The sequence below is a fragment of the Pseudopodoces humilis genome, chromosome 4 (assembly GCF_049639895.1).
Source record: "Pseudopodoces humilis isolate 2021_Gansu_Grassland_sample_001 chromosome 4, ASM4963989v1, whole genome shotgun sequence".
NCBI classification, from domain to species: domain Eukaryota; kingdom Metazoa; phylum Chordata; class Aves; order Passeriformes; family Paridae; genus Pseudopodoces; species Pseudopodoces humilis.
In genome coordinates, this window is record NC_142203.1 from 49321329 (window position 1) to 49345292 (window position 23964).

General features: G+C 38.4%; 1 protein-coding gene across 3 annotated transcripts in view; it reads right to left on the bottom strand.

The window, feature by feature from the left end:
* KDM4C (lysine demethylase 4C) overlaps nt 1–21314 on the bottom strand; it is a 264479-nt gene extending 243165 nt beyond the window's left edge. Inside the window, exons 1-4 of one of the 3 annotated variants that reach the window (XM_014252351.2) lie at nt 21071–21314; nt 9830–9921; nt 9254–9418; nt 1736–1911 (exon numbers count right to left, since the gene is read on the bottom strand). In XM_014252351.2, coding sequence (XP_014107826.2) covers nt 1736–1911; nt 9254–9397 — 320 coding nt within the window. In that variant the 5' untranslated portion in view covers nt 9398–9418; nt 9830–9921; nt 21071–21314. Of the gene's footprint in view, nt 1–1735; nt 1912–9253; nt 9419–9818; nt 9922–21070 lie in introns of all 3 variants that reach the window. The other 2 variants (XM_014252350.2, XM_005522679.3) reach the window with 2 other exon arrangements.
* Nucleotides 21315–23964: the final 2650 nt, after the last annotated feature.

Sequence of the window (23964 nt, forward strand, 5' to 3'; positions counted from 1 at the left end):
ATGCACACATTAATTACTTGATTATAGGATGCAGATTTCATCCTGTAAAACGCTCCTATCTCCCAGATGTAAACAAAGAAGCATTTTGGTTCAATGGTGAGCTTCAAATGTCTAAACAAATACAAGCTGAAATGCATTAGACTGAGTACACCTAATCCTTCTAAAGGCAACTATGATTTAATTTAGATGTTCATGGCCCTTCTCTCTTACCCAAAGGAAATAGATAACATCCTAATAATCAAGAAAAAAGTTTTTAACAGAGAACTCTTCTGCTTTAGGGAACAAAATTATGGGAGAACAGAGGCTCTCAGCTACTTGATAGTTTAAGAAATATCGACTGCAGTAACAGTGTCATAGATGGTTATGAGACACATTTTCTCAAGAGCAGTGACAAATATTTGGAAAGACCTACAGCTAGTAATAGAGAGAAAGTCCTCCCGACTGTTCTATATTTGCATGCAAAATTAGGTTACCATCTGATTTCAATAAAAACAATAAAAATTGAAATCAGAAACACTTCAAGAATATATTCCACGATTAATATAATGAACTTAAAAAATACTATTATACATATTAAAAAATTCCCAGCATTTCTGCATTAATTAACTATTTTAAGAAATTAGTGTATCTCAATTTCTTAGGGGTTAATAAAATGTCAACTTTAACATCTATGAAGAAGTATTATTGAAAATCACATCAGATATAGGTCGTATGATTTACTCTCACCTCTAATATTTACTAAACAAATAATTTCAAGACTTACAAAGTAAGTTCCCATTTCCAATTGCCAGAGAAAGAATACTGTGTGTTAAATTAAATTTTGCACAAGTAATATATATTTGTTATTCTTTGTAATTGGGAGAAAAAAAATAGTTTTGCACTATCATGAAGGCATGGATACTACGGAATATTTGCCAAGGAGCCTCCTTAAAAGCTTTATATGTCCTAGTTTTTCCTGATCTTGGTAACAGCTTCTATTCTTACACCTAATTTCTTAATTAACCTATAATAGAAACTTGCTTTCAAACTAAGGCCATATTATCTTCCCTCATTCAAATATCTTTCTTTCTAAGATCCTTTGACTTATCTTCCAGAGAAACTACTTCCACTCTGTTTTGAGGAAATGGTCAAGTAAAATATATTCTTTTTATGTAGCCAAAATGACAGGCAAGAATTCCATCTATCAATTTCCTCTTCTCAGAATACTTAATAATTTGAACATTTCAGTACAATGCCCAGCCCTTCACAAACTTTTTTTCACCCCCTCCCATAATATCCATCTTGCCATAACCAAGACACATTCACTAGACACCACTGAGTTCTCTTAGATTAATGCAAAACATTCTGGATTGGTTATAAAAGATACTGGAGTTTTCAGAATTACATAGTGATAGGCCATTCTAGTACCCAGGAATTAAACATTAATAGGTGTAATCAAATTAAAACTCAGATACACATCTGTATCATCTTCACTTATTTCTACATCTTCTGGAGCATAAAGAAAAACAGGTAGACAGAAAGCATCATGCCTCAGGTTTTTCATATGCTTTCCTGCTGCCATAGTATCAGATGCTTCCAAACAACATAAACATGAACAATATTCACATTGTGGTACCCTTCCATACCTTGAGAGACAGGAAAAAAAGTAAAAGAAATCACCAGTTGCCTTGCCCAATTCAAAAAAAAACACAACATGTGAAGATAAGTATTTGTCTTACTAAGAAAGAGTACATACTTGTCACTGTTGGCTAGCTGCTTGAACTCCTTCACTGTCATGGGCTTTTTCTGAATATTGTACTGTGTGAAAAGTCCAGACTGGCCAGTGACCATCTGTTGAATTGGAGCAGGAATCACCAGATCTTCAATATCATCATAATGTTTTCTTGGTTTCCATTCCTTTGGTGGGATAACCTTTAAATTCAGGAAACAAAACAGAACATCACAGTCTTGATAACAATTCAAAACATCATGGAAAAAAGCTGAAAGAAGAGTTGAATATGCACACATGATTAAAGGAACATTTGCTTACCAGCTGTTTCACACTAACTGATATTGTATGTGCTCCTAGACAATGCAGATACTCAAAACACACAATCACCTCAATAAATTCACAAGCAGCAACTCATCAATCTACAACAATTCATAGACAACTGTGCAAAAATACACGTTTATAATCAGAGTTTACAAAATTTTTACAGTCAGTTGTTATAATTGACAAATAGTTTGCAATCCATGATATCATATGTGTTTAGTGTTAAAAAACATGTGTATGTTGCTTTGGAAATACAGTTTAGAGGTGAACACATAGGTGCTAAGTCAAAAGCTAGACTCAATGATCTTAGATGTCTTTTTCACACCTAAAGATTCAAAGATATAAAATTTTTATCCTCAATTAAAATCAACATTTCTAAAAAAACCTATTAGTCCCCTGTCTAAACATTATTTGGTATAAACAGTATGTATAACTCTGGTTTTTTTACTGAAGAGTGAACAAAATACAGCTGTTTTAGATTCCAGAAACTGTTCAATTTACTCCCCATAAAACTACAGGGTACAACTCTATTACAGTAAGAGTGTACTCTAATTTAGATACATTAGCTTTTATAATTACATTATTTAATCCTCATAATTGAAGATTAAAACTATGTGCAGATTAACCAGCTGTAAAGTTAACACATTTATTTCAAATACCACAAAACTACCCACAGTCTATGAAGACTCCTTAGCAGACTCTAAAGCAAAAGAAATCATTAAGAATTTAAAAAAGCCTGTATTCATACCACTGTTCTTTAACACGCTGGGTAATTTTGAACATTTCTTGCATATATTATTTCAGCAGAAATCAGATGATGTGAAACTGTATCACTTCTAAAACAGAGCAACAATTTTTATATATATATATATATATATATATATATATATATATATATATATATATATATATATTTGGTCTGGTTGCGTTTTTGAACTTTTACTTGTCTAAAGGCTTAATGACATGGTTTTTGATCCACTCATTATTTTCATTCTTCTGCTACATTGAAATCAAATTTCCACAAACACTGCCTTGGAAACTTTTAAAGTATTTTACAACAAAGTAGGAACAGCTCCTATAAACATGCAACAAGTGAATTATATTATCTGAATAATTAATTCATAATTTAGAGGTAGCATGAGAGACTGAAATTTCATGCTTAAACATTGTTCTCAAGGATTTTTTTCCCCATGATGGTAAACCTGTATAAAGAAGCTGTGCCCACCTAAGCCCACCCCTCCCTGAATATGCCTGGAACTTTGGACTGTGAGTTAAAGCACCTTAGAAAACTTGAGCTAAAGATACTATAGTTCAATTGACACAATTGTTCAATTATCTCAGGTCTAGGGAGAAGTAAGCAAGGCTGAGGGAGAGGAAGGCATCCACAAGAAAGCAAAATCCAGCAGCTGTCCCAAAAATCAGCTCTGGTTGGGTTTGGGGTGGGGGAGGCCCATCTGCTTACTTAGGCCAGGTGTGCCTGAACTCCCACACCGGGGAGGAGAAGTTCTGGGGGTGTGGCATAGCCTATGGTCACACCCATCCTCCCTTACACTCAACTGGCTCAGTGGCAAATCCCTCCACCTCTGGATGGCCATTATCCTCAGGGCATTCACGTGAGAAGCAGCTGAGGAGGTGTCATAAGCCATCAAAGACCCTGAAGCACCCCCAGATTCCTTCCTGAGGCAAAAGGATGCAACAGATACGTTGCAAAACAGTCTGTTGCAATAGACAGTATCAAACATTAATACATTTGAATGTATATTAATCTACTGAATTCTGTGGTTTTTGGGGGACCCTCACCAAGAAGACCAGAAGAAGGTGGTGAAGATGCCATTGGAAAACTAGTGGTGATATTTCTACTTCACCTGTCTCTGTCACTCTCCCTCCATCCTTCCTCCATCCTTACTCCCCTCTTCTCTGTTTCTATCTCTCTCTCATTAGCTGTTAAACAAAATCCATTAAAAAGTATGAGCATATGATTTCAGCATATGCTCTTGTTTGCACCTTAATTCAGGCAGAGGTTTTCTCGATGACTTTTAATAACGGGATCAAATGAGGCAGTCCTTAAGCTACACAGCTAGCCTATTTTCTTACACACACTTTAGGATTCCATGTATGCATCAGGAATTTCACTGTTTCATCTCTTCATGAAAGAAATAAAATTCTAAAACAGATAGATCATTTGCTACCTTCAGCAAACAATCATAAATTGTAATGTTAATGTACTCAAACACTCCAAAGAAATGCTATCACTACCATTAGTGCTACAAGCACACTGCAAAAGACAAACATCAAGTCAAAGGAAATTTATTTAATAGTAACACACTTCCATAGTTAATGTCCTTATTTTATACATAAAGAGGTGTTTTTATCTAGTTTATACACAGATACAACTCCTTCTTTTCCTTCTTTCCTTCTCAGCTTCCACAGGACTTCTGCTGTACAAGAACCACTTTGCAAGTTTTAGTGTTATTTGCTTTCAGAGAAAAAAAATAATCCAATCATCTTGTGATTCCTCCTTATTTCTTTCACAGAACTCTTAAATTGTATGCACATTAATGAAATACAAAATGTTCATTTGGAAGTGGAGAAATCATGCATTCAGAATATATGCATAGAAATCAAATATGTGCAAAGAGATTTCCATTTTCATGATTATTAAGCATGAACTTGGTGGTTTGGCTCAAATACATGAATACTGAAAAGCAAAATTTGCATTATCTTATATAGTTCAAGGTCAGTGTGCTTTAAGCAATAAAAATATTTTTGTGAATACAGGTTCAAAATATCCCCTTCCAGCTAACTGGTGTATGTTCACTACTGTTGTAATGAGAGTGCTGGTTAGAGATGTGACTGTGGGGACCAATATGCAAAAAAAGTTTTAAAAGAAGATAAAAATAAACTCCCTGCCTGTGGTAGTTTGACATTTAGGGAAAGAAGTAAGAATCACCCACAGAAGTGATTTCTTTGAGAGAAGCTGCTGGGAGCTTCCTCTGTGCCTGAGACAGGCCAATAGCTAGCCAGTTCTGAGAACTGACAGCATTTTGCACCACTGAAAATCAGATCTGACTCAGGTGAATACCACCTTATAAAAAATGCAAGCCCAGGAACTTCTTTCTCTTTGTTTCCAGCCTTGAAAGGTATCAGAGCTCTGATGAGGCTGGCCCTGTTCCCCCACAGCCTGTGAGGCCTGGGGGAGGCTGAGTCAGACCCCAGTGGGTCCCAGGCAAGGGATGGAGGCTGCAGGGAGCCGACCCCAGGCTGAGCCAGGTTCTGCTGTGGCGCTGGCCCCTCCCGGGAAGCTCTCTGGGTCCCGTTCTGGCGGGGTGGCTGAAGCCCTTCCGAGGGCGGCCAATCTCTTCCCAGGGACCCCCCAAGCCCTTTTCAGCAGTGCTGTCGGGCTAGGCTGGCCCTGGCTTGGCTGAAATTCTGCTGCTGCTAAGTTTTACCAGGAAGTGCCGGGCAGAGGGAGGGAAAGCCATCGGCTGGCAGCGAGCTGCCTCTGAGTGCTAGCCTGGCTGCTGATCCCAGTGCAGCCACCAAAAAAATCATCCAGCATAAACAGCTCCGGCTGCTGTCCTGGAAGAGATCACATGACCATCCACAAGACTGGGCAAGATCTCACACTTTCACTACACAGATGAGACCTACAAACCTGGTTTTGACTCCAGGGAGAGAAAAGAGTGATCAAGACGTAGAAAGACAACATGAAAACATCAAGGTCAGTAAAAGAAGGAGTCATGCCTCAGATGGGAAAGGGATGAGGAAATGCCGAATGGGACTGAAATATTCTTTTGGTAGAGCCATGGAGATGGACAATGATATAGTAAAACACCTCCTTTAATTAATGAAAGAAGTACTGGGGGGATGAAGAATTGAAGCTGTAGATCTGAGCAGAGGCATCCATTGATGAAGCTAAGATGGTGGAGTAGCTGTGATCCCATGAGAAGCTTGAAAAGAGAAAGAGAAGTGAGAGCTGATGAAAACCCTTTGCCCCAAGGAGAGAAGGAGAAAACCTCTTCCCAGAGATGATCACAGAGACAGATGGGGAGAACCTTTGCCTTTGAATAACTCATCCTTAAAATAATACTCCTTGAGTTCATGGCCCATGGACACACCTCTAGGAGGGCTGTGAAAATGGGAGGAAATGTTACCATGGCAGCATTTTTGCCTGGGCAGCTGCTATTCATAGAAATTAAAAGCCATGAGAAAACTATTTCTTGCAGAGAAGTCTCCATGGCATGACAAGAGAAAACTTCTCTCCCTACAAGGACGGATAAAAGATTACTGTAGAGCTAGTACTGTTTTAAGATCCCAGATTTTGTCCTTATATTTTCAGTTTGGGAAAGGAAAAAGTTGGGCAGGGGGAGGAAAGGTTTCTGGAGGTTTTATTCTGATGCTTCTTACTCTTGTAGTCCTGTTAATAAAGTTTGTTTATACCTTTTAAGTTTTATGCCTGTTTTACCCTTCTCCTAATCCATATCTCACAGCAAGAAATGAGTAAGTGCCCTGGTGATTTTAGCCAGCACTACAACCCACCACACTGCCCCCAAGAATCTGCATTTTCTAATGAAGACAAGGACATGGACTAAAGATGTTTATATATCATGTTCAGAGCAACACACAGCTAGCCAGTATAACAGCTGGAAATAATGACTATATCTCTATATTTTTACCACTGACCTGTCCCACTGAAGCCCCTTCATATTTCCTTTAGTAAAAATACCCTCTTCAAAGCCAAGCAAGTCAAATTTATTCAACGGGAGCAACCCAGATCAAGTTCATCAATCATGCTGTTGGATGCTTAAATATGAAAAAGGAAAACCCTAAGGCAAGGCTTTCTTATTTATTTATCAAAGATCCTAAGCATATTAATAGAGTCTAGTATAATTTAGTGTGATAAACATACAGTTTTAGAAAGGGATGTCTTAGTTGTATCAGTCAGCCTCCTGCATGAAGACTGCATGTCAGTACAACTGAGATCAATGCAGAGTGTTATCAGCACACACATTTCTGTAAAATTCTCTTTCATATACTGGTAATGTCCCATAGATCTGATTCTGCATGGCACTGGCTACTATCTCCTCCCTTGCTCATCTGAAAATTGTTTTTCTTGCACTTGCCAGTATCTATTTTCAGTATAGTGTTCTGAAATTACTTTTCTAATCAGCAGTGTGACTGCAAATTAATTTAACTCTTTTCTCTGTATTAATGCAGTTTGAGTTTTCAAAACACCACATTCTCTGGTAAAGACAACTAATCTATCAGTGTCCCTTGTTTGTCACTTGTCCTATTGTTTTCAGCCTTTGTCTTCCTTTTTAGGTATAGAATCCTCTGTAACAGTAAGACTGAAATAGAGTTTCTATGCATAAAGCTCATTTCAGACGTTCAAAAGCCTAATGGCATTTTTTTTGCCAATTTGCTCAAGGGATGCCAGAGTACATTACCTGCTTTGGAAATTGTTTGATATTGTTTGTCTAATACTTTAATGACTTGTTTCAGACATAGTATTGGGAACTTCAGTGGTGGTTGCAGTTTTTTTAACATTTTATTTACCATATTCCTTCCTTCCTTCAGTATGTGCAAGCCTTATAGCCATTTCATCCCCATTTACACACGCATTTTTCTACAGGTAACAGGTCTTTTCCCCTTACACGTTCACATTTAACCCAAAATGTTGGGTATGCCTACTCTGATTGTGTTCTCTTTTTAGAGTTTAAATTACTCTTTCTGCAAACGCATATTGTTCTTCTGGTAGTCGTTATTTTTCTTGCATTCATACCGGAGACTGTACATCCTGGACTTGAAAAAAAATTAAGTTCCCTATAAGTATATTATCTATTACTATCAAAACTGAATTTCTTTTCCTGTTATTTTAAACCAAATATCCAAAACTCAGAAAAATGTCCCTTAAACTTTTCCAGTATAAATTATTCACTTGATAAGATTTGTTTTAAAAAAATATTTAGTTGGTTTATTTTAAAATTTTTGAGATGTTATCAAACTATAGTGAAAAATAGAATATAAAGTTCTCAAGAGAACCTAGTAATGTGTTGCAAGTACCTGACAGACTGAAAACAGCAAGAGATGCTTTAATTGCTGTTCAACCCAGCAAGAATATATCACTACAATTAAGTTTACTGTTCAAGATTAAAGGACTGCAATACATCATCCCCATACAGACAAAGAGGTTCCAGAACAAAGCTGAACATAGAAAAAATTTAGCTCAGGCTTTCCACTGTTGTCTATTTATCACATTTCTACTTCTGTTTACAGAGAAAAGTTTGAGAATATAACTTATGTACACTATCAGCTGAAATAAAAACCCCCCAGCCTACAAGGTTTTCAAAGAGTAAGGAGTTCAGTTTTGCTTTGTTTCACAGGAAGCAAGAGGCAGGAGTGGGCGGAGGGGAAACCACCAATTTCAAGTTTTGTCCCTCCTTGCTAAATGTCTCGACCACACAATACTAGCTTCAAAACCCAGTAATAGAGATAGCTATTCCCTCAGAGTACTTACAATAACTTAGCTGGTATTTCTAGATCTGCAGTGGTTTCTGCTAGTTTGAAAAGCAGCAAAACAGATACAGCATAAACAATCATGTGATGTATCACTAAATTATATCAGACTGAACCTCTGGCACTCACTGTCTGCTAACAGAGGAACTCCTGCTGTAAGGTCGTGGATGTGCCATTGTTCAAAGAGCAATACAGCTGCAACTAGCGTGCCTGCAGTTCTCATTAACAAGAACATAATATGATCTTAAAAAGAAAACTACTGCCATTCAAACACTGCTTTACCATCTTTACGTTTACTATAATCACTTGCTCAAGAAAAGCTTTACACAACTGTAAACATGGTGTTCCAAGTTCAACACCTGGTATATCAGGACTACTTTAATTTATACTATCTACCCCCTGCTTTGTTCTGATTTGACAAAAAATAATTTAAATCTACTTAGAAGGAGAACCTGTATTGCTCTTGTACACTTGTAAACTATTTACAGCTAGAGAGAAAACACTATACAACATCTTCATTAGTCTGCATGAAATATCAGAGACACCAAAAGGCTTTCTTAACACAGTAACAAATCATTACCTACTCCTTGAAAATCATCTGCGAAAAAATTAAATAATAAAAAGGTCAGCTTTGTAATGAGCAAAATACAAATAATGGGAGATCAGGTATTAGGAGCATTTTTCTTCCATGTTATAGATGTTTACCTTTGCAACTCCAGCCCTATGAGCACCTTGTGATTCCATATGTGCTAAGTATTTGTTGAATTCCCTGAATTCATCCATTGAAGGCCTAAAAGTCATGATTTTGCAGCTTGAGTTTGGAGGACTATCTGAGGTAACAGCAGCCATTCTGGTTCAATTTCAATCCACCTGTTAAAAAAAAAAAAAATCATACACTGTAGAGAGTAATCTGTAAAACCAATTCTGACATTCAACATACATGGTTTCAAATAGGAAAGAAGTATCTACAGTTATCTGCCCAGGCTAGTATAAAAGGCACAAAACAAATGTTTACCTTTTATCCTTAGAGAATACTTGGCCTTTACCCAGCACAAACACAATTGTAAATTATATGCACACAGTCCAGTCTATACCTCTGCTTTTACAGCACGTTTTCTCAAGTTAACCTAGCATCTTCCTGTGTAGATTCATCTCCATGTTCTCTGTCTATAGAGTTACATTACACAGGCATAACCCAGTGAAACAAGGCTATATGTTTGATAAAATATCACTATTTCCATTCAGTAAATGGAGAAAACCAATTACTCACTTCCCACTCACACTGCAAATAGAGAGGAAGAGCACTTGGATTTTCTAGTTCTCACCATCAGCAGTTTAACAACAGGACTGTATTCCAGCTCATTCTCTGAAAACTTCAACAGAGAAAAAAGCAAGTAAGCTATACACATAAAATCAGCATTTCCTCTGACTTCCATTTCTACATTGAGGCTGACTAGAAGAAAAAGTAATTTCTATTTCATACCAGAATACAGTACTCATGAAAGGACTGATCTTTAGGCAAGTGACAGATAGATATTATCTTCAGATCACAAGATGTTGCAATTTCTAAGAATAAATCACCATGTACCACCTGCCGTTCACAAAATTTTCACTAACCTTACAAAAACATTGCTTGTAACAAATTTCTTTCAACATGCTCTGATCAGATGATCAGACCCGTGGTTACATCAACCCTTCATGCCAAACTAAGTACCACTGGATGCAAACATTGGATGCAATTAAGTACCACACACCTCATCATTCGTTTCCCCCATCCACAGTGAGATTGGAAGGAGAATCAGGAAAAAAGTAAAAACTCATGAGTTAAGAACAGCTTAATAATTGAAACAAAGTAAAATGTATTTTTATTTCTTATTATCATAGAGAGAGAGATAAAACAAACAAAAAAAAAAAGCCCAGGTGATACACAATACAAACTGTGATCAGTCACTTCTCTGGGTAACCCACCCACGTTATATACTGGACATGGCATTCTGTGGTATTGAACACCCATTTGGCCAGTTTGTATCATCTCTCCTGGTCAGGTCCCTGCCAGGTTTTTGTGCATCTCCTCACTGGAAGAGTACAAAACACTGTGAAGTCCCTGATTAAGTACTGCTTAGCAACATCCAAAACATCAGTGTGTTATCAGCATTACTCTCATACTGAATCCCAAACACAGCCCTGTACCAGCTAAACACACAAATTAGTATTAATTCTGCCAACTCATACAAGCACACAGTATCAGATGTCACCTGCATCGCCTTTCATTACATCACAAATGAAGCCCATTTCCAAAAGCATAAATTGATTTACCAATTAACTTTCAGTTGCTATGTAAACATATGAAATTAAATTACGCATACAGAAAGTCAGTGTCAAAAGGGAACCTCTTATCAACCTTTTAATCTTCATTTTCTCTATGGGCAAAGAGCATAAGAAACCACAGTGCCTGTATGTGTTCCTATAAGCCTAAGGCTCTCTCTTCTTTGGAATTAATTTTTCTTAATGTGAAGGGATAGAAGTTTGAAATACATCTGATTTCTTCTATTCCTTATGCAAAATGGTAAGGAGACAAGAAAAAGCCATATCCAAGTGGTTCAGCTATGAGAAAAACTGCAGGATTATTTTGGCCATCTGATTTCAAGCACCAGGCACAATAAAGTTATTATTGCATAAATTAGCATGATAAAAATTCCACTTAACTGAAACATCTCAGCAAAATACACCAGTTTTAACAGATGAGCTTCTTTAAAAAGAGCCCTGTGCCAAATCAACTGAATATACAATAGCACTTTGGCACAATGAAGAAATTCAGTTAATTTAAGGATTGTTAATCAAACTAATAAATTATGATTAACTAATGCTAACTTTGACAATCACACATCAGCATTCTTATCTGGCTACCAGACTCTTAAAATCCTGTTTGTGAAGATAATCAAAAGATTATCCCCTTATTTCTCTCTAAGACCAGGCTCAAGCATGTAACATATTGTACCATGATGAACCTCAATCTGTATCACAGGTTCAATAAGCAGAATCAATAACTTTCAACTAATTATGAAGAAATATGTAGAACATTGGAAAGGCTGAATTTTTGCCCAGCTTCATTGCAGTGTAAAAAATACAAATTCTGCCTTTCACAGATCTTTTTTCTACCAGCTTCCATCTATCCTAGGGTCCAGTACCCCATGCAGTGAGCACACAGACCAGCTAACTGTGTTACTTTCAGTAGAAATAAATGCTCCTTGATAAGCAAAACGTTTGCAAGAACTCCTTAAGAGGATTCAACTATATAACATCTTTAGATTAAGTGGCAGAAAGCTCATAAAGGCTATACAGAATTTGCTATGCTAGAAGTCCATTAAATGTTTCCATTCATTTTGTTATTTCTTAGCAATTCAACATCTTTTTTACAATTATGATCTATCAGTTGTAACTTCTTTAATCTGTTTTGTGACTTCATTATTACATTTCTTCATTACAAACACCAATCTGAAACAGTAAGCACAAGTACAGAGCTATAGGGTCTACATTTGATGCAAAAAATAATGCTGTGCTACAAACTAACCAGGAAATGTTGGCCTTCCAATTCAATTCTATTCTACCACAATATGCAATTCTTTCAAGGACTTTGTGGAACTCCAGACTCCTACATTCTTTCTCCAAACAATGCCTAATTTCAGGTTTTTTCTCACACACAAAAACTCAGTTTTACCCTAGCCAAATTATTAAGACAAGAGAGCATATTATATATTCCAGTGCAATAGTTAAGAGGCCTTCAGATGTTCTTTTGCAGACAAAATCACAATTACTAGGAGACCATTCTAATGCAAAATCCACACTGCAATCATATTACTGCTGCCTTAATTATTGCATTCAGGTGTATACTTAACTACCTATTTTGTAATATTACAAAGCTGTACAACCTAAGAAAGAAAACTTCCAGAGCTTTTATTTACTACTACACAATGAAAATGTGCAAAATATTAGTAAATACAAATTTATAAAAAGAAGGCCAACAGACTGCACTTTATTAAATAGAAAGACAAGTAATATGTACACAGAGAAATTTTACAGTTATTTTAAGTCCCTCATATCAGCATTGTAATCAGAAATTTTCTGTCCCTTTGCAAGACAGTACTGCACATTGAAAAAGTTCCCCATGATTACCTAGAAAAACAAATGGCATTGTGAACAAACAAAATGTGAACAAACCTCACTCAAATCATCGTGCATTAGTACTTTACATAACATTGAAAGAAGCTTTTTAGCTAATCATGGGAAAGTTTTAGCCAAACAAGGCCCAAGCTATGAACCTGATCCAATGAACTCCACTGCTTGTCCATAAACCTTCAGTTTCTTGGTGACCACATAGTCTGCCTATGTCCTGGAAGTGTCTGATTAAACAACTCAGAATTTAAATAAAATACAAGCATGTAGTTTGTTCAAACTTGCCAGCTAAAGAGCTAAGTTGTCTAGCTAATAACTAGGTTAAAGAACCTGATCCTTCTTTTGAGAAGTTTATAGACATTGCAAGGCCTTATTAAAACCCTCAAATCATCAAAGTATCAAAAGCCTGGAGAATATTAATGCTACATTAGTTTTAATACTGCAGAAGTGAAAACATGAGGTCAGCAAAGTTCAATCATCCACATCTATACCAGTAGGTACCCCAAAAAATCTATTGAACTGAAAACACCAGAGTTCAACACTAGAAAAGCTCATGTACAGCAAGATGATACCTCATTAATGCTACAATTATTTACATAATCCAAGATGCAAATGCATTTCACTAGTTATGATGGCAGGAAGAGCTTTCTTACACAAATCCTGCAAAATCTGAAGTGCGTGGCTTGTACCGATACAACAAACCTGATACTAAAGAACAGAATCGTATATGTTACATGCCTGGTAACACATTTCATTTCGCACATTTTTTGGTAATTGCAAAAACGACATAATTGTTTCTTCTATATCCTAAGAAAAGGGAAGGTCCCCACCACAGTCAACCAAAGCTTGCCTTTACAAATTAGTACCAGGCACCCACAGTTTCCAGCCTCCACTGCAAAAAGATTGAACTGTTTCTTTGTAATGTCCACAACTTCCCATACTGTTACAGCTATCAGAATACTAAATAAAATTTATTGCTGGTTACCAGTTAAACACTGTCCCTCCATGCAGAATCTTCCATGCCGTCAGAAGAACACAGAATATATTATTTCCAGAACTGGAAGCCATCTTCCAAGTTTCATTTATTTTATACCAATTACAGACATCTAAACTAGCAGTTGTATTTAATCAAATCACAAGCAATACACCAATTCACACATCTAGAAAATATTAAACCAGAATGAAACACACTAGAAAAACAGCATGTGTTAATTTGCAGTTAGTTAAAAGACACAAAAATCTGTAGCCTTCACTACATTGAACCAACTTTCAGTATTACAATACCCTCTCTCCACCTTAATACTGTGTTCTGAAGGTTATACACCTCTTCCTGTCTAAAACAAACTAACCAGTACTGTGAAATCCACCCATCATCAGTGGGGAATCCAAACTTTCTGGCTCCAGACTCGACAAAATAGTTCTTCCAAAGGTGATTTCTGGGAGGCATCTCCTGACTGCCCACTTGAGCAGTTCCCTCTACTGAAACACATCTACTCTCCTATACACAAAATAATTAGCTAACATGGAAAATCAATAAATAACTATAGGCCACTGCATCCTAAAATATATGTATTCATATTTTGAAAGATAAGATTGCTTTATTTGGTGTGTTCTAATACATAAAATTACAATGTCCACAAGCTTTACTCCACTATTCGAATTAAACACATTACATAAAGCAAGCTCCAGCAAATGAAAAATAATAGGAAGGAAAATGGGAAAAACTCAAATTTCTGACGGTCACCACTTCTCACAGATAAGTTAACTAAAACACAGTTGTTTTTTTCCTTTTCTTGCAAATTTTCGCTTACACTAACTGTGACAACAAACATTTGACAAAGAATTTGTCCTTGGAACTTTTTTTCAGTAGATAACAACAAGAAAATAAACCTGTCTGAAGAAAGGCATGCAAAGGAAGCCCAAGCTTTTTTTTTTGAGACTGTTTTGCAATACAACTGTTTTTGTACCACCACCAGCTCTGCACAAGCTGGAAAGGAAACAAGTAGTAGGAAATTGTGCCTTAATCTATAATAGTTTCAGCAGGAATTTTACTTGTAAGTAAAAACTCCATGGCTAGAGTCATCATTTTTAAAAAGTTATTAGCATAGCCTGTAAGTAGGTACCATCCAGCTCTCTGTACTGTTTGGCAAAGCAAATTCAAAATCCCAAAATACTGCATTGCTGCACTTTCAGGTCACTGGAAATATAAAATCATGTTTACATGTTCAACTGTTACTGAGCATGTAAATAGTTAATTCTCCGTGTAATTTGGGTTTGCATACTTATGTTTGAATTGTTCCTTTAATAACAGTAAATGTGCAGGCAACTATGTCTGCTTACTTTATGTAGCTGGCTTCAAAAGAGATCCTATCAGGAATTCCAAATCTGTTACTTAGGTTTTTTGAGTGTATTAATGGAAAAAATATATGGATCATAATGCTTTTTATTTGTGATACGAGGCCAAATCTCATGATTAGGCCTCATCTCATTATTCCTCAGATATTCACCACCATGAAAAAGACTCAAGTTTATAAGTGTTAGGGGTATTGATTATCCAAACTTAAGTAACCAGGAATCTGAGCAGATAACCATATTCTGAAGATCCTGAAACCACCTCTATTTGACCCCAAAGCTCTGACAAGTCTGCTAGCTTCATTTCAATTTTACATTTCTATGTCTGGTACTACCCTACAGCAACAATGCTTCAGAACTATAAATTGTCTTAATCTTAGCCCATAAATTTTGAACTGAAAAAATACCTGAATTCATTCCCTAGACATTCTTCTCCCACATAGGGCTCACAGCATGAGAAACATCTTGAAATAAGTGATCTGGGCCAAAGGGCAGAGAGGAAAAAAAAAAAAACCTACAAAAAAAGTATTTTTCTCATTTTTATCTGCAACCCATGATTCCAGAGTTTCTATTTTTTTTCTAATGAAAACACACCTAGGAAATATATAGTCCTAACTGGAAACAGCATGTAACAGCCCCCAGCAATGGCAAAAGCAAGTTATCAAGAACCTAACTAGCCTCTGCATCTCTGCATCTCCACAATTGCCACAGCAGGTATCTATATATTATATATTGGTGTAGCTTATAATATACATTTTCAAAATACCATCCCATTCTTCAGCAATGTACATACCAAGGAATCCTTAAAAAGGTTATTACTTTATTTTGCAGGGTTTAACGGTTTTTTCCCCATGCTTTTGAACCTTTCTAGACCTTTAATATCCATTTAAAGATGAAGCACTCTACAATCAAGAACCTGTTAAGTGATAGGGTATATTGAATATTTTACATTTTAGTTTCATCTCATAGCTCATGTGCCTACTGAGAACAATTATCTAACTGCTTCTATTTACCTACAGACCATACAGGACTTACAAATCTTTACTATGGTCCCATACAGTCTATCTTCCTCCTAAGCTGAAAACTTCTAGTCTCACCACAGAAAATCCATTTCATATTTCTGATCATACTATTTCTGGATCTCTACCAATTCCAATAAATTACTTTTAGTCAAGCGAAAAGAATATCTAGGCTGAAAGCATTAGTTAAGATGGAAGTAAACCATCAATTCACACAACGGTGTAACATTTTCAAACTTCGGTGCAGTCCTCCCAGAGTACCTCATAGAGTACAAAGAGTGTTTGGTCTAGCTCTCAGTTTTCAAAAAGCTCATTTACAAGTACCTAAAATTTCAGAAAAACATGCATTACTAATTCAGCCTATAATATTGCTGGGGATAGAAATCACAGGTGGTAGAAGTGAACTCCTTCCTAATTAAGCAATTTTTTTAAGCACAGTTTTAGTAGCCCTGTAATTTCTGTCTATGGCATTTAATTAACTCCTTCAAGAGGTCCCCTCCCAAAAGATACCCTTATAGCTTGGACTTTGCAAGTCCTTAACATTGAAACACACATCTTTTTTTTTCTGGGATATGATACAGTGACTGTGATGAATTTTCCCAAGGAACCACTATATGGCAAATCCTTTATTAGAAGCTGAACAAGGACAGCATGAGGGGGGAAGAAAAAGAACAAACAAAAAACACCAAACACGTAAATGAGGCTCTATATCTTGAGATGTACTTGTCTCTCTTAAAGCTGGTTATTTATGGAACACCTGAAACTGTATTTCTGCACCAGTGAAAAGTCTAACCTTCACTGTGAGCACGTTGACTCTCATAACGGATTTCACAATTCAAAGACTTTATGCAATTTCCCTGCCCTCACATTTTGGTCTAATTTAGCACAGACCCAATACCTAGTGTCCAGGCCATAGCCACAAATGTCATGCCTTCCTGTTGCTATGGCTGAAAGCATGAACACTAAAGCAAACCACACATATGGTCAGCTTGCATGACCAAAAGCTCCTCACTCCAAACTGATCCCATGCCCCTAAAACATGACCATTTAACATGAATGGCAGACCCCCACAATGAGCTCACAGAATGGTACCCGGGAACTACATGGTTCTAACCCACAATATTGTATCAGACTAAACAAGCAAGCTCAACTCGAAAGGGCCTTGAGGAGAAGCCATATGAGGAGCAGCTAAGGCCACTTGGTTTGTTCAATCTGGAGGAGAATGAAGGGAGGCCTCATTGTAGTTACAACTTCCTTGTGAGGGGAAGAGCAGGGCAGGTACTGATCTCTTCTCTGTGGTGACAATGACAGCACCTGAGGGTATGGTCTGAAGCTGTGTCAGGGGAGGTTTAGGTTGGATATCAGCAAAAGGTTCTTCACCAAGAGTATAGCTGAGAGAGAGCACTGGTACAGGGTCTCCAGAGAAGTGGTCACAAGCACCAAGCCTGGCAGAGTTCAAGAAGCATTCTGATGATGTCCTCAAATACATGGTGTGATTTTTGGAGTGGTCCTGTGCAGAACTAGGAGATGAACTCAGGGACCTTTGTGTGTCCCTTCCAATTCAGGAGACTCTATGAGTCTTCACAGATCTGCCTTACAATAAATCCAAAGGAGATTTCCACAGGGGAAACAGAAGAACACTGTGAATACAGAAGTTTCACCAACTCATGTAAGTGTAAGCCACACTACAGCTTTGAAGGCAACAAATCAGTTGAGAAAATGATTTTCCTCAAATCAAATACTTCCATTGAGTCAAACCCAGACATGAAGAGTTTGATACCTAAAACTTCAAGTTTCTCCCACTTCTCTGTTTCTATGTCTTTATTTGTAGCTCAGTTTACAGACTTCTACACTTTTCCCCAATTAAATTTTAAATGAAAATTACTCTTTTTCAAAACAGTTTATGATTATAGACAATTTATCCAGCTCCAAAGCCATAGGCTCATTTACTATTTTGGCAACTTACACACTTTTTTAATCTAAGAAATAAACGGTGAAAGTGACACGAAACTGACTTAGCACATTAATGTCCATCATACAACATCTACCACAAATGTAAGTATTTATCTATGTCTTCTTAGAGACAAGCTACCTGCTAATAACTAGTCTTTTAATTCTATTAGAGAAAATCCAGCAGGATATCACAGGTGTAATGAGCTAAATCCCATCAATCCAATCGAGTGACTGTACACTTTACTGGCAGAAATGTCACAAAGGAACTGGAGTGTATTTTATTTGTGAAAGCTCCCTATATTATCTGCATCTTCAATGAATTATTCCACCTTGTCTGAGAATCAGAAACTGACCAGACACTGGATTTTTTTCAGTATTCAGTTTTTACTAAGAGATGTATTTTGAACTTTAACTCTGGCAACTTCAATACCTTAAATTTGAAATCCTGACATGTTTTTTAATCTTTTTTTATATGGATTATAATGATTATATAGATGGTCTTCAATTTTCAGGTATACTGTCCTAAGTATAGTGTTCCAAGTATATTGTCCCAAATATCCTGTCCCACAAATGTTGGGCATAAACAGAATTATGGATAAAAATGAGTACTTGAATAACTCAGTAGTATAACTACTCACACAGACAAAGCCAACAACTCCACTGCTATGTGCAATTCCGCAATTTTAAAAAGGTGAAATGAAGTTGGAGGAAAGGGCAAGCCTACAGCACAATTGTGACATACAACGCCACCTGTGAAAACTGAAGTAAACTGTAAGTCTTCATAACAAAACTACAGTAAGAGTTTATTTATAATAGTCATTAGGACTTTGGGCCAGAAAATTCTTATTAACACCTTCATTATGTGACTTGATTATACAAAAATTACTATCATCCAAGTATAAAATATTGCTTATCTTCAAAATATCCCATGGGTCTTCTGTGATTCTAAACAAAAATCAAGAGACGAACTCACATCACTTACTGATTTTGAGATATGAATTATCAAACTAACTATGGAGATTTTTTACTAGAGAAGTACTAAAATCTTAACATTTCAGAACATCACTTTTTGAACCATTCCTGTGATCATTCAGAGATCTTGCAAATACCTTATACAGACAGAATTATAGTAATATATCTTTCCTTCGAAGCTCCATGTATGCCAAATTCATGTCACAAAAGTTGTTACGGTGAGGCTTTTTTAATTTACATTGGAGGTAGTAGGACAAAAATACCACTTTTAACAGCACCTCAACCCTATTCACATTCTGTTCAGCATAATGTTGATGAACCTTATCTCACCAAAAGAAAACTAAGAGAAAAAAAATCAATATCAAAATGAATTACCTGCAGAACCAACTGCTTAAACTCAGGAAGTCCTTAATCTATAATCTACTCAACCCAAGATTTTGTAATACAGCTAAGTATAGAACTGTATTTTTAATAATTACTATGTTTGCTAATATTACCTTAGGAATATTCTAATAATGAGTAGTTGACAACATAATTTTATTATTTGATTGCAATACTGATTGTGCACTCAGATTTAGTGCAGAACTATTTATTTGATTTATTTAGAAATGAGCTCAAGAGAAACAAAATACTGTGTGCAATACTCAGCAATATAGCTATTATAAAGAGGAAACTTAACAGGATTTTATTTTTTTCCCTATTTTATCGTATTTACTGTTAAAAAAAAAAAAAAAAAAAAAGGGAAGAAAGACATCGAAGACCAAATCAGTTTTGTTTTTTTTTTTTTATGAACACTGACCAAATATTTTCTCTCATATACATTACTCCAAATCTGTTCCAACAGCTATTTAATCATGTCCACATATCTGGGTGATACATACTTTTTCCTGGGTCACTCCCTAGAAAGGAAACTGCTAGCACCACCACCACCACTCCATACCTAAGCTAAGAAAAAAACATGAGGGTCAGCAGCTCAGTTTACTCCCATTTCAAGTACAGAACACGCTTGTGTTTTCCATTTTCTTGTGTTTGGAAAATACTTCCCTGAAGCAATGCCATCAGCTATTTATGACAGTATAAGGAAAGATAAAGGTAAAGCCCAAGTGAAATTTTATACCATAGACACAGAAAAACCCACGACAGTAGCTGCCACTAAGTTTCTTTCTTGTGGAAAAAGTGATACCGCTTAAACGGTGCTGGTTTAGTAGCTTCTAAACGGTAACTTCAGTTCCTATAGTTGGTAATTCTCAGCAAAGAATCATAAATCTGCACTTTAAAAAGTACGAAATAGATGCCGTTTCTTCTCTGAGCTAGTATAATTGTTTGAAAAAACACACGAGTATCCTAACATAATTAACCTATGAGAAATAGTATTTTGCACACACTTCCCGCTTCACTTTCCCAGCTAAAATCAAATGCACAGGAGAGAAAACTTATTAAGGGAAGACTACTTCCATGGCACAGAGACCTGATCCCAAAACCAGCTTCGAAAGCGTGTTATAACCACGGACAGAGGGGGAACAGGCGCTTAACCCAGTATTTCGTTCAGCACACAACTCCGAAGTTCTAGCTAAATTCAAGAACGAACGAGCTGCACCAAAAAAGAGACAGTCTGGGAAGCCCACAACAATTTTACCAAACCCCTGACAGACACGGTGAGAGGTGAAGCTCTATTTCACTCCGTCCACGCACACAGAAGGCGCGGAGAAGCCGCCCGACCTCCCGGAGCGCTCCCACCGGCAGCGCCGACCCAGAACTGCCGGCCGCGAGCAGGAACGCGAGACTCACTTTTCCCACTCTTGCCGATTTCTCTTCCTCACCTCGGTCCCAGCCGCCACCCTTTCGTCCGCGGCGCGGAACCCCCCGCACCCACCCCTTCCCGGCGCGGGGGCTGCCGCGCCCCCCTTACGCCTGCGAGAGCTGCCCGGCGGCACTTCGGCCGCTCCGCCCCGGGCCCGCCCCGGCGATGCCCGGCCGCCGGGACCCGCGGCGCACCCCGGCTCCGAAATGGCCCGACCCGTTTCGGCGCCCCGGCCCGCTCGCAGCCGCATACCTCCTCGCCGCAGACACGCGGCCGCCGCCAGGGCCAGCTCGGCGCTCCCTCCGCACCTGCCCGGCAGAGGCTCCAGCGGGCAGGCGCGGTCGCAGGAAGGGATGAGGGGCAGAGAGGCGCGGGACGGGGCGGCACGGGACGGGGCGGCGCTGGAGAGGGCGGGACCGGCCTGCTCCCTGCCGCCACAGCGCCGGGTCCCCCCTCCCCTCGAGGCTGAGGCTGCCCCCGCCCCGCCCGCGCCGCAGACACCTCGTTCCCAGATTTCGGATGACAGCTGCTGGATGCGCACGCGCGCACGCGCGCTCGCGGGGGGCAGCGCACGTGACCCAGGGAGCGGCGCCTGGCGCATCACGTGCCGGCAGCGGGGGGCGGTGCCGAGGGCGCTTCCGGGTGGGGAAGCGGCGCTGTGGGAAAGAGGGAGAACGGCGCTGTGGGAAAGCGGGGGAGGTTGCGCGGGTCAGGCCGACCTCGCAGCCTGCTCGGGCGGATCCACCGCTCTGCGGGCCGGAAAGGGCCTGACCGCTTCTCTGGGCCATGCGCGTGAGCCACCTGTACGCCCACCGGGACACACCTGGGGAAAACGCCAGCGCAAAGCTTGGAGCAAAGTCGGTTTCTTACAGAATCAGCTAAGTTGGGAAAAACCTTTGAGGCCATCGAGTCCAGCCTATGACCGAACACCACCAAATCCGCTAAAGCATGGCTCTGAGTGCTAGATGTTTTCTTAAACACCTCTGGGGACGGTGGCTCCATCACATTCCTCGGCAGCCGATTCCATTAATAATCCTTTCTGTCAAGAAATCCGTGTACTTCTACAGTTACTTCTGTCGCAACCTCAGAATGGGCAGGACCTTTCAGGTCCATAGGAATGGAGGATGTGTCAGAGCAAGCTGCAAGGTCAATGTGGTTATCCTAAATAATCTGTATGCCACAGTGTCGCATATCAATCAGTACTGCTGTGATTTTTTTTTTTACGACTGTGATTTTGTTTGCGAAAGTTGAATGTTGCTTTTGGTGACAAAGGCCCACAGCGCTCAATGCAGTGTCTTTCCTTTCTGAACTGCCACAGTTCAGTATAATTTTGACTGTTCAGATTACTACTAAAAGGAATCAGTCTGTGTTTTAATCACTGTGTGATGTGCTTTGACTTTTCTTACTTGTCAGTAATCTATGTTAATCTTTTATTTTGCTTCTGGTTGCTGTGTTCTAGAAAGTAGTGAAAAACAACCAGAATATGACTGAAGAACAAGACCTCTTTAGTCCTTCTTCAAGTACACCTATTATGTTAAAAGAAGTTATGCTTTATAGTTATATTCATCTTTGAGAGTCATATGTATTTAAAGCCTGTTTGCACAACCCAGGGTACAGTTTACAGCCCAGCTTACAGCTTACAGTGACCTTGAAGTCGCTGTGAAGAATGTAAATGAAGAATAAGATAAGCAGGATGCACTAGCCAATAGCAGTTTTGCTTAAGCCACGTGAACCCTGGAAAAAAACCCTCTAAGAATGTACTGAGTTATGCAATAAACGAAGTTCACTTTTACTTCCATGAGGACTCTGTGAATATTCTGAGTGGTTTTCCTTTAGTCAAAGTACTAAAGAAGCCTGAAAATACAGGAATTTTTTGGGCTGCTTTTTTTTGAGGGGTGGGGGAGCATACCTAATGCTGTAAGTTTGCTGTGCTCAGAGATATTTATGTTGTTTTGTCATTTGGACACAATATTATACATTAATAAAATTTGTGCAGCTGTATCTCTGAACATCTCTGTATGGCACTGCTATGTCTAGCAGTGTCTAAAATGAATCATCTTCTGCTTAGGGAAAAAAAAATTTGTTTCACTGAGTATGAGTAAGAAGCAGAGGGAGTTGTCTGGCCTCTTCCTTAAACTTTTGGTGTGGTTAATAAAATATTTGTTTCATGTTTACAGGAAAACAGTGCAGCTGAATGCACTTTCTCATTGTTTGTTCTCTGCTTGCTAATTAACTATGAAACAGAAAAGATTGATGACTTTACATTGTTTTCAAATGTGATCTCTATGACTCATGCAGAGTACTTGTTGAAGAGAAAGTACAGCAATAACTCTTGGAAGTATGGAGTCAACATTCTCCCCATCTGTTTTTCTTTCAGGTTACAACTCCCTATGAGGCCACCAAGTGCCCTGGAGCGTGTCACAGTATTGCCAAAGCGTGCACCTCCCACAGCCACTGGCTCAAGCAGTCCCAAGTTGTGGACTGAGGGCTCACATGGATAGTCTGAGAGCATTAATCCTCCTAGTGCTGTGGCTATGGAAAACTATGCCTTTGACATAATTTTTCAAAGCCAGTAGCTCAGAACTCCTGTTTTGATAGGTGTAAGTAAGAACAGGGGCTTTTTTTCAGAATAGTTAAGTAGCAATGTGTGGTCAATAAATCAACATTTTGGCTTTATTAAGCTGCTCTAGCGCAGTGCTTCCACTACATGCTTGCCTTGCATGGGTGCATCTCAAAGCACCTGTGAATTTGCTGGCATGTTCTACCTGGCAGGAAGAACGTTTTTATTACTGAGGTTTAAGTAAGCTTTTCTGCACTTTCTTCCTGCCTTTCATATTTTGGGCTATGTCTTTAGGTTAGTGTTGGCTAGTAACAAAAACTCTGGTCCCATGACAACAACTTCTAAGAGTAAAAGATAGCTTGTAAGTTCCCTTACCTGTGTTTTAAGTTGCTGATGCAATATCTAGATGGCATAAACCTCTGAACAAAAAAATAGCCTTTTTGCTGTGTGACAGTGTATTTTCTCATTTTCACAGTGGTCAGGAAGAATTCCTAGTTTGAGGAGTTGACTTCTGTTTGTGTTACAAACTTGTCTTCCATGACACCTCTGGGTCCCTGTTTCCTGGACCCTGTGGTACCACTCATGG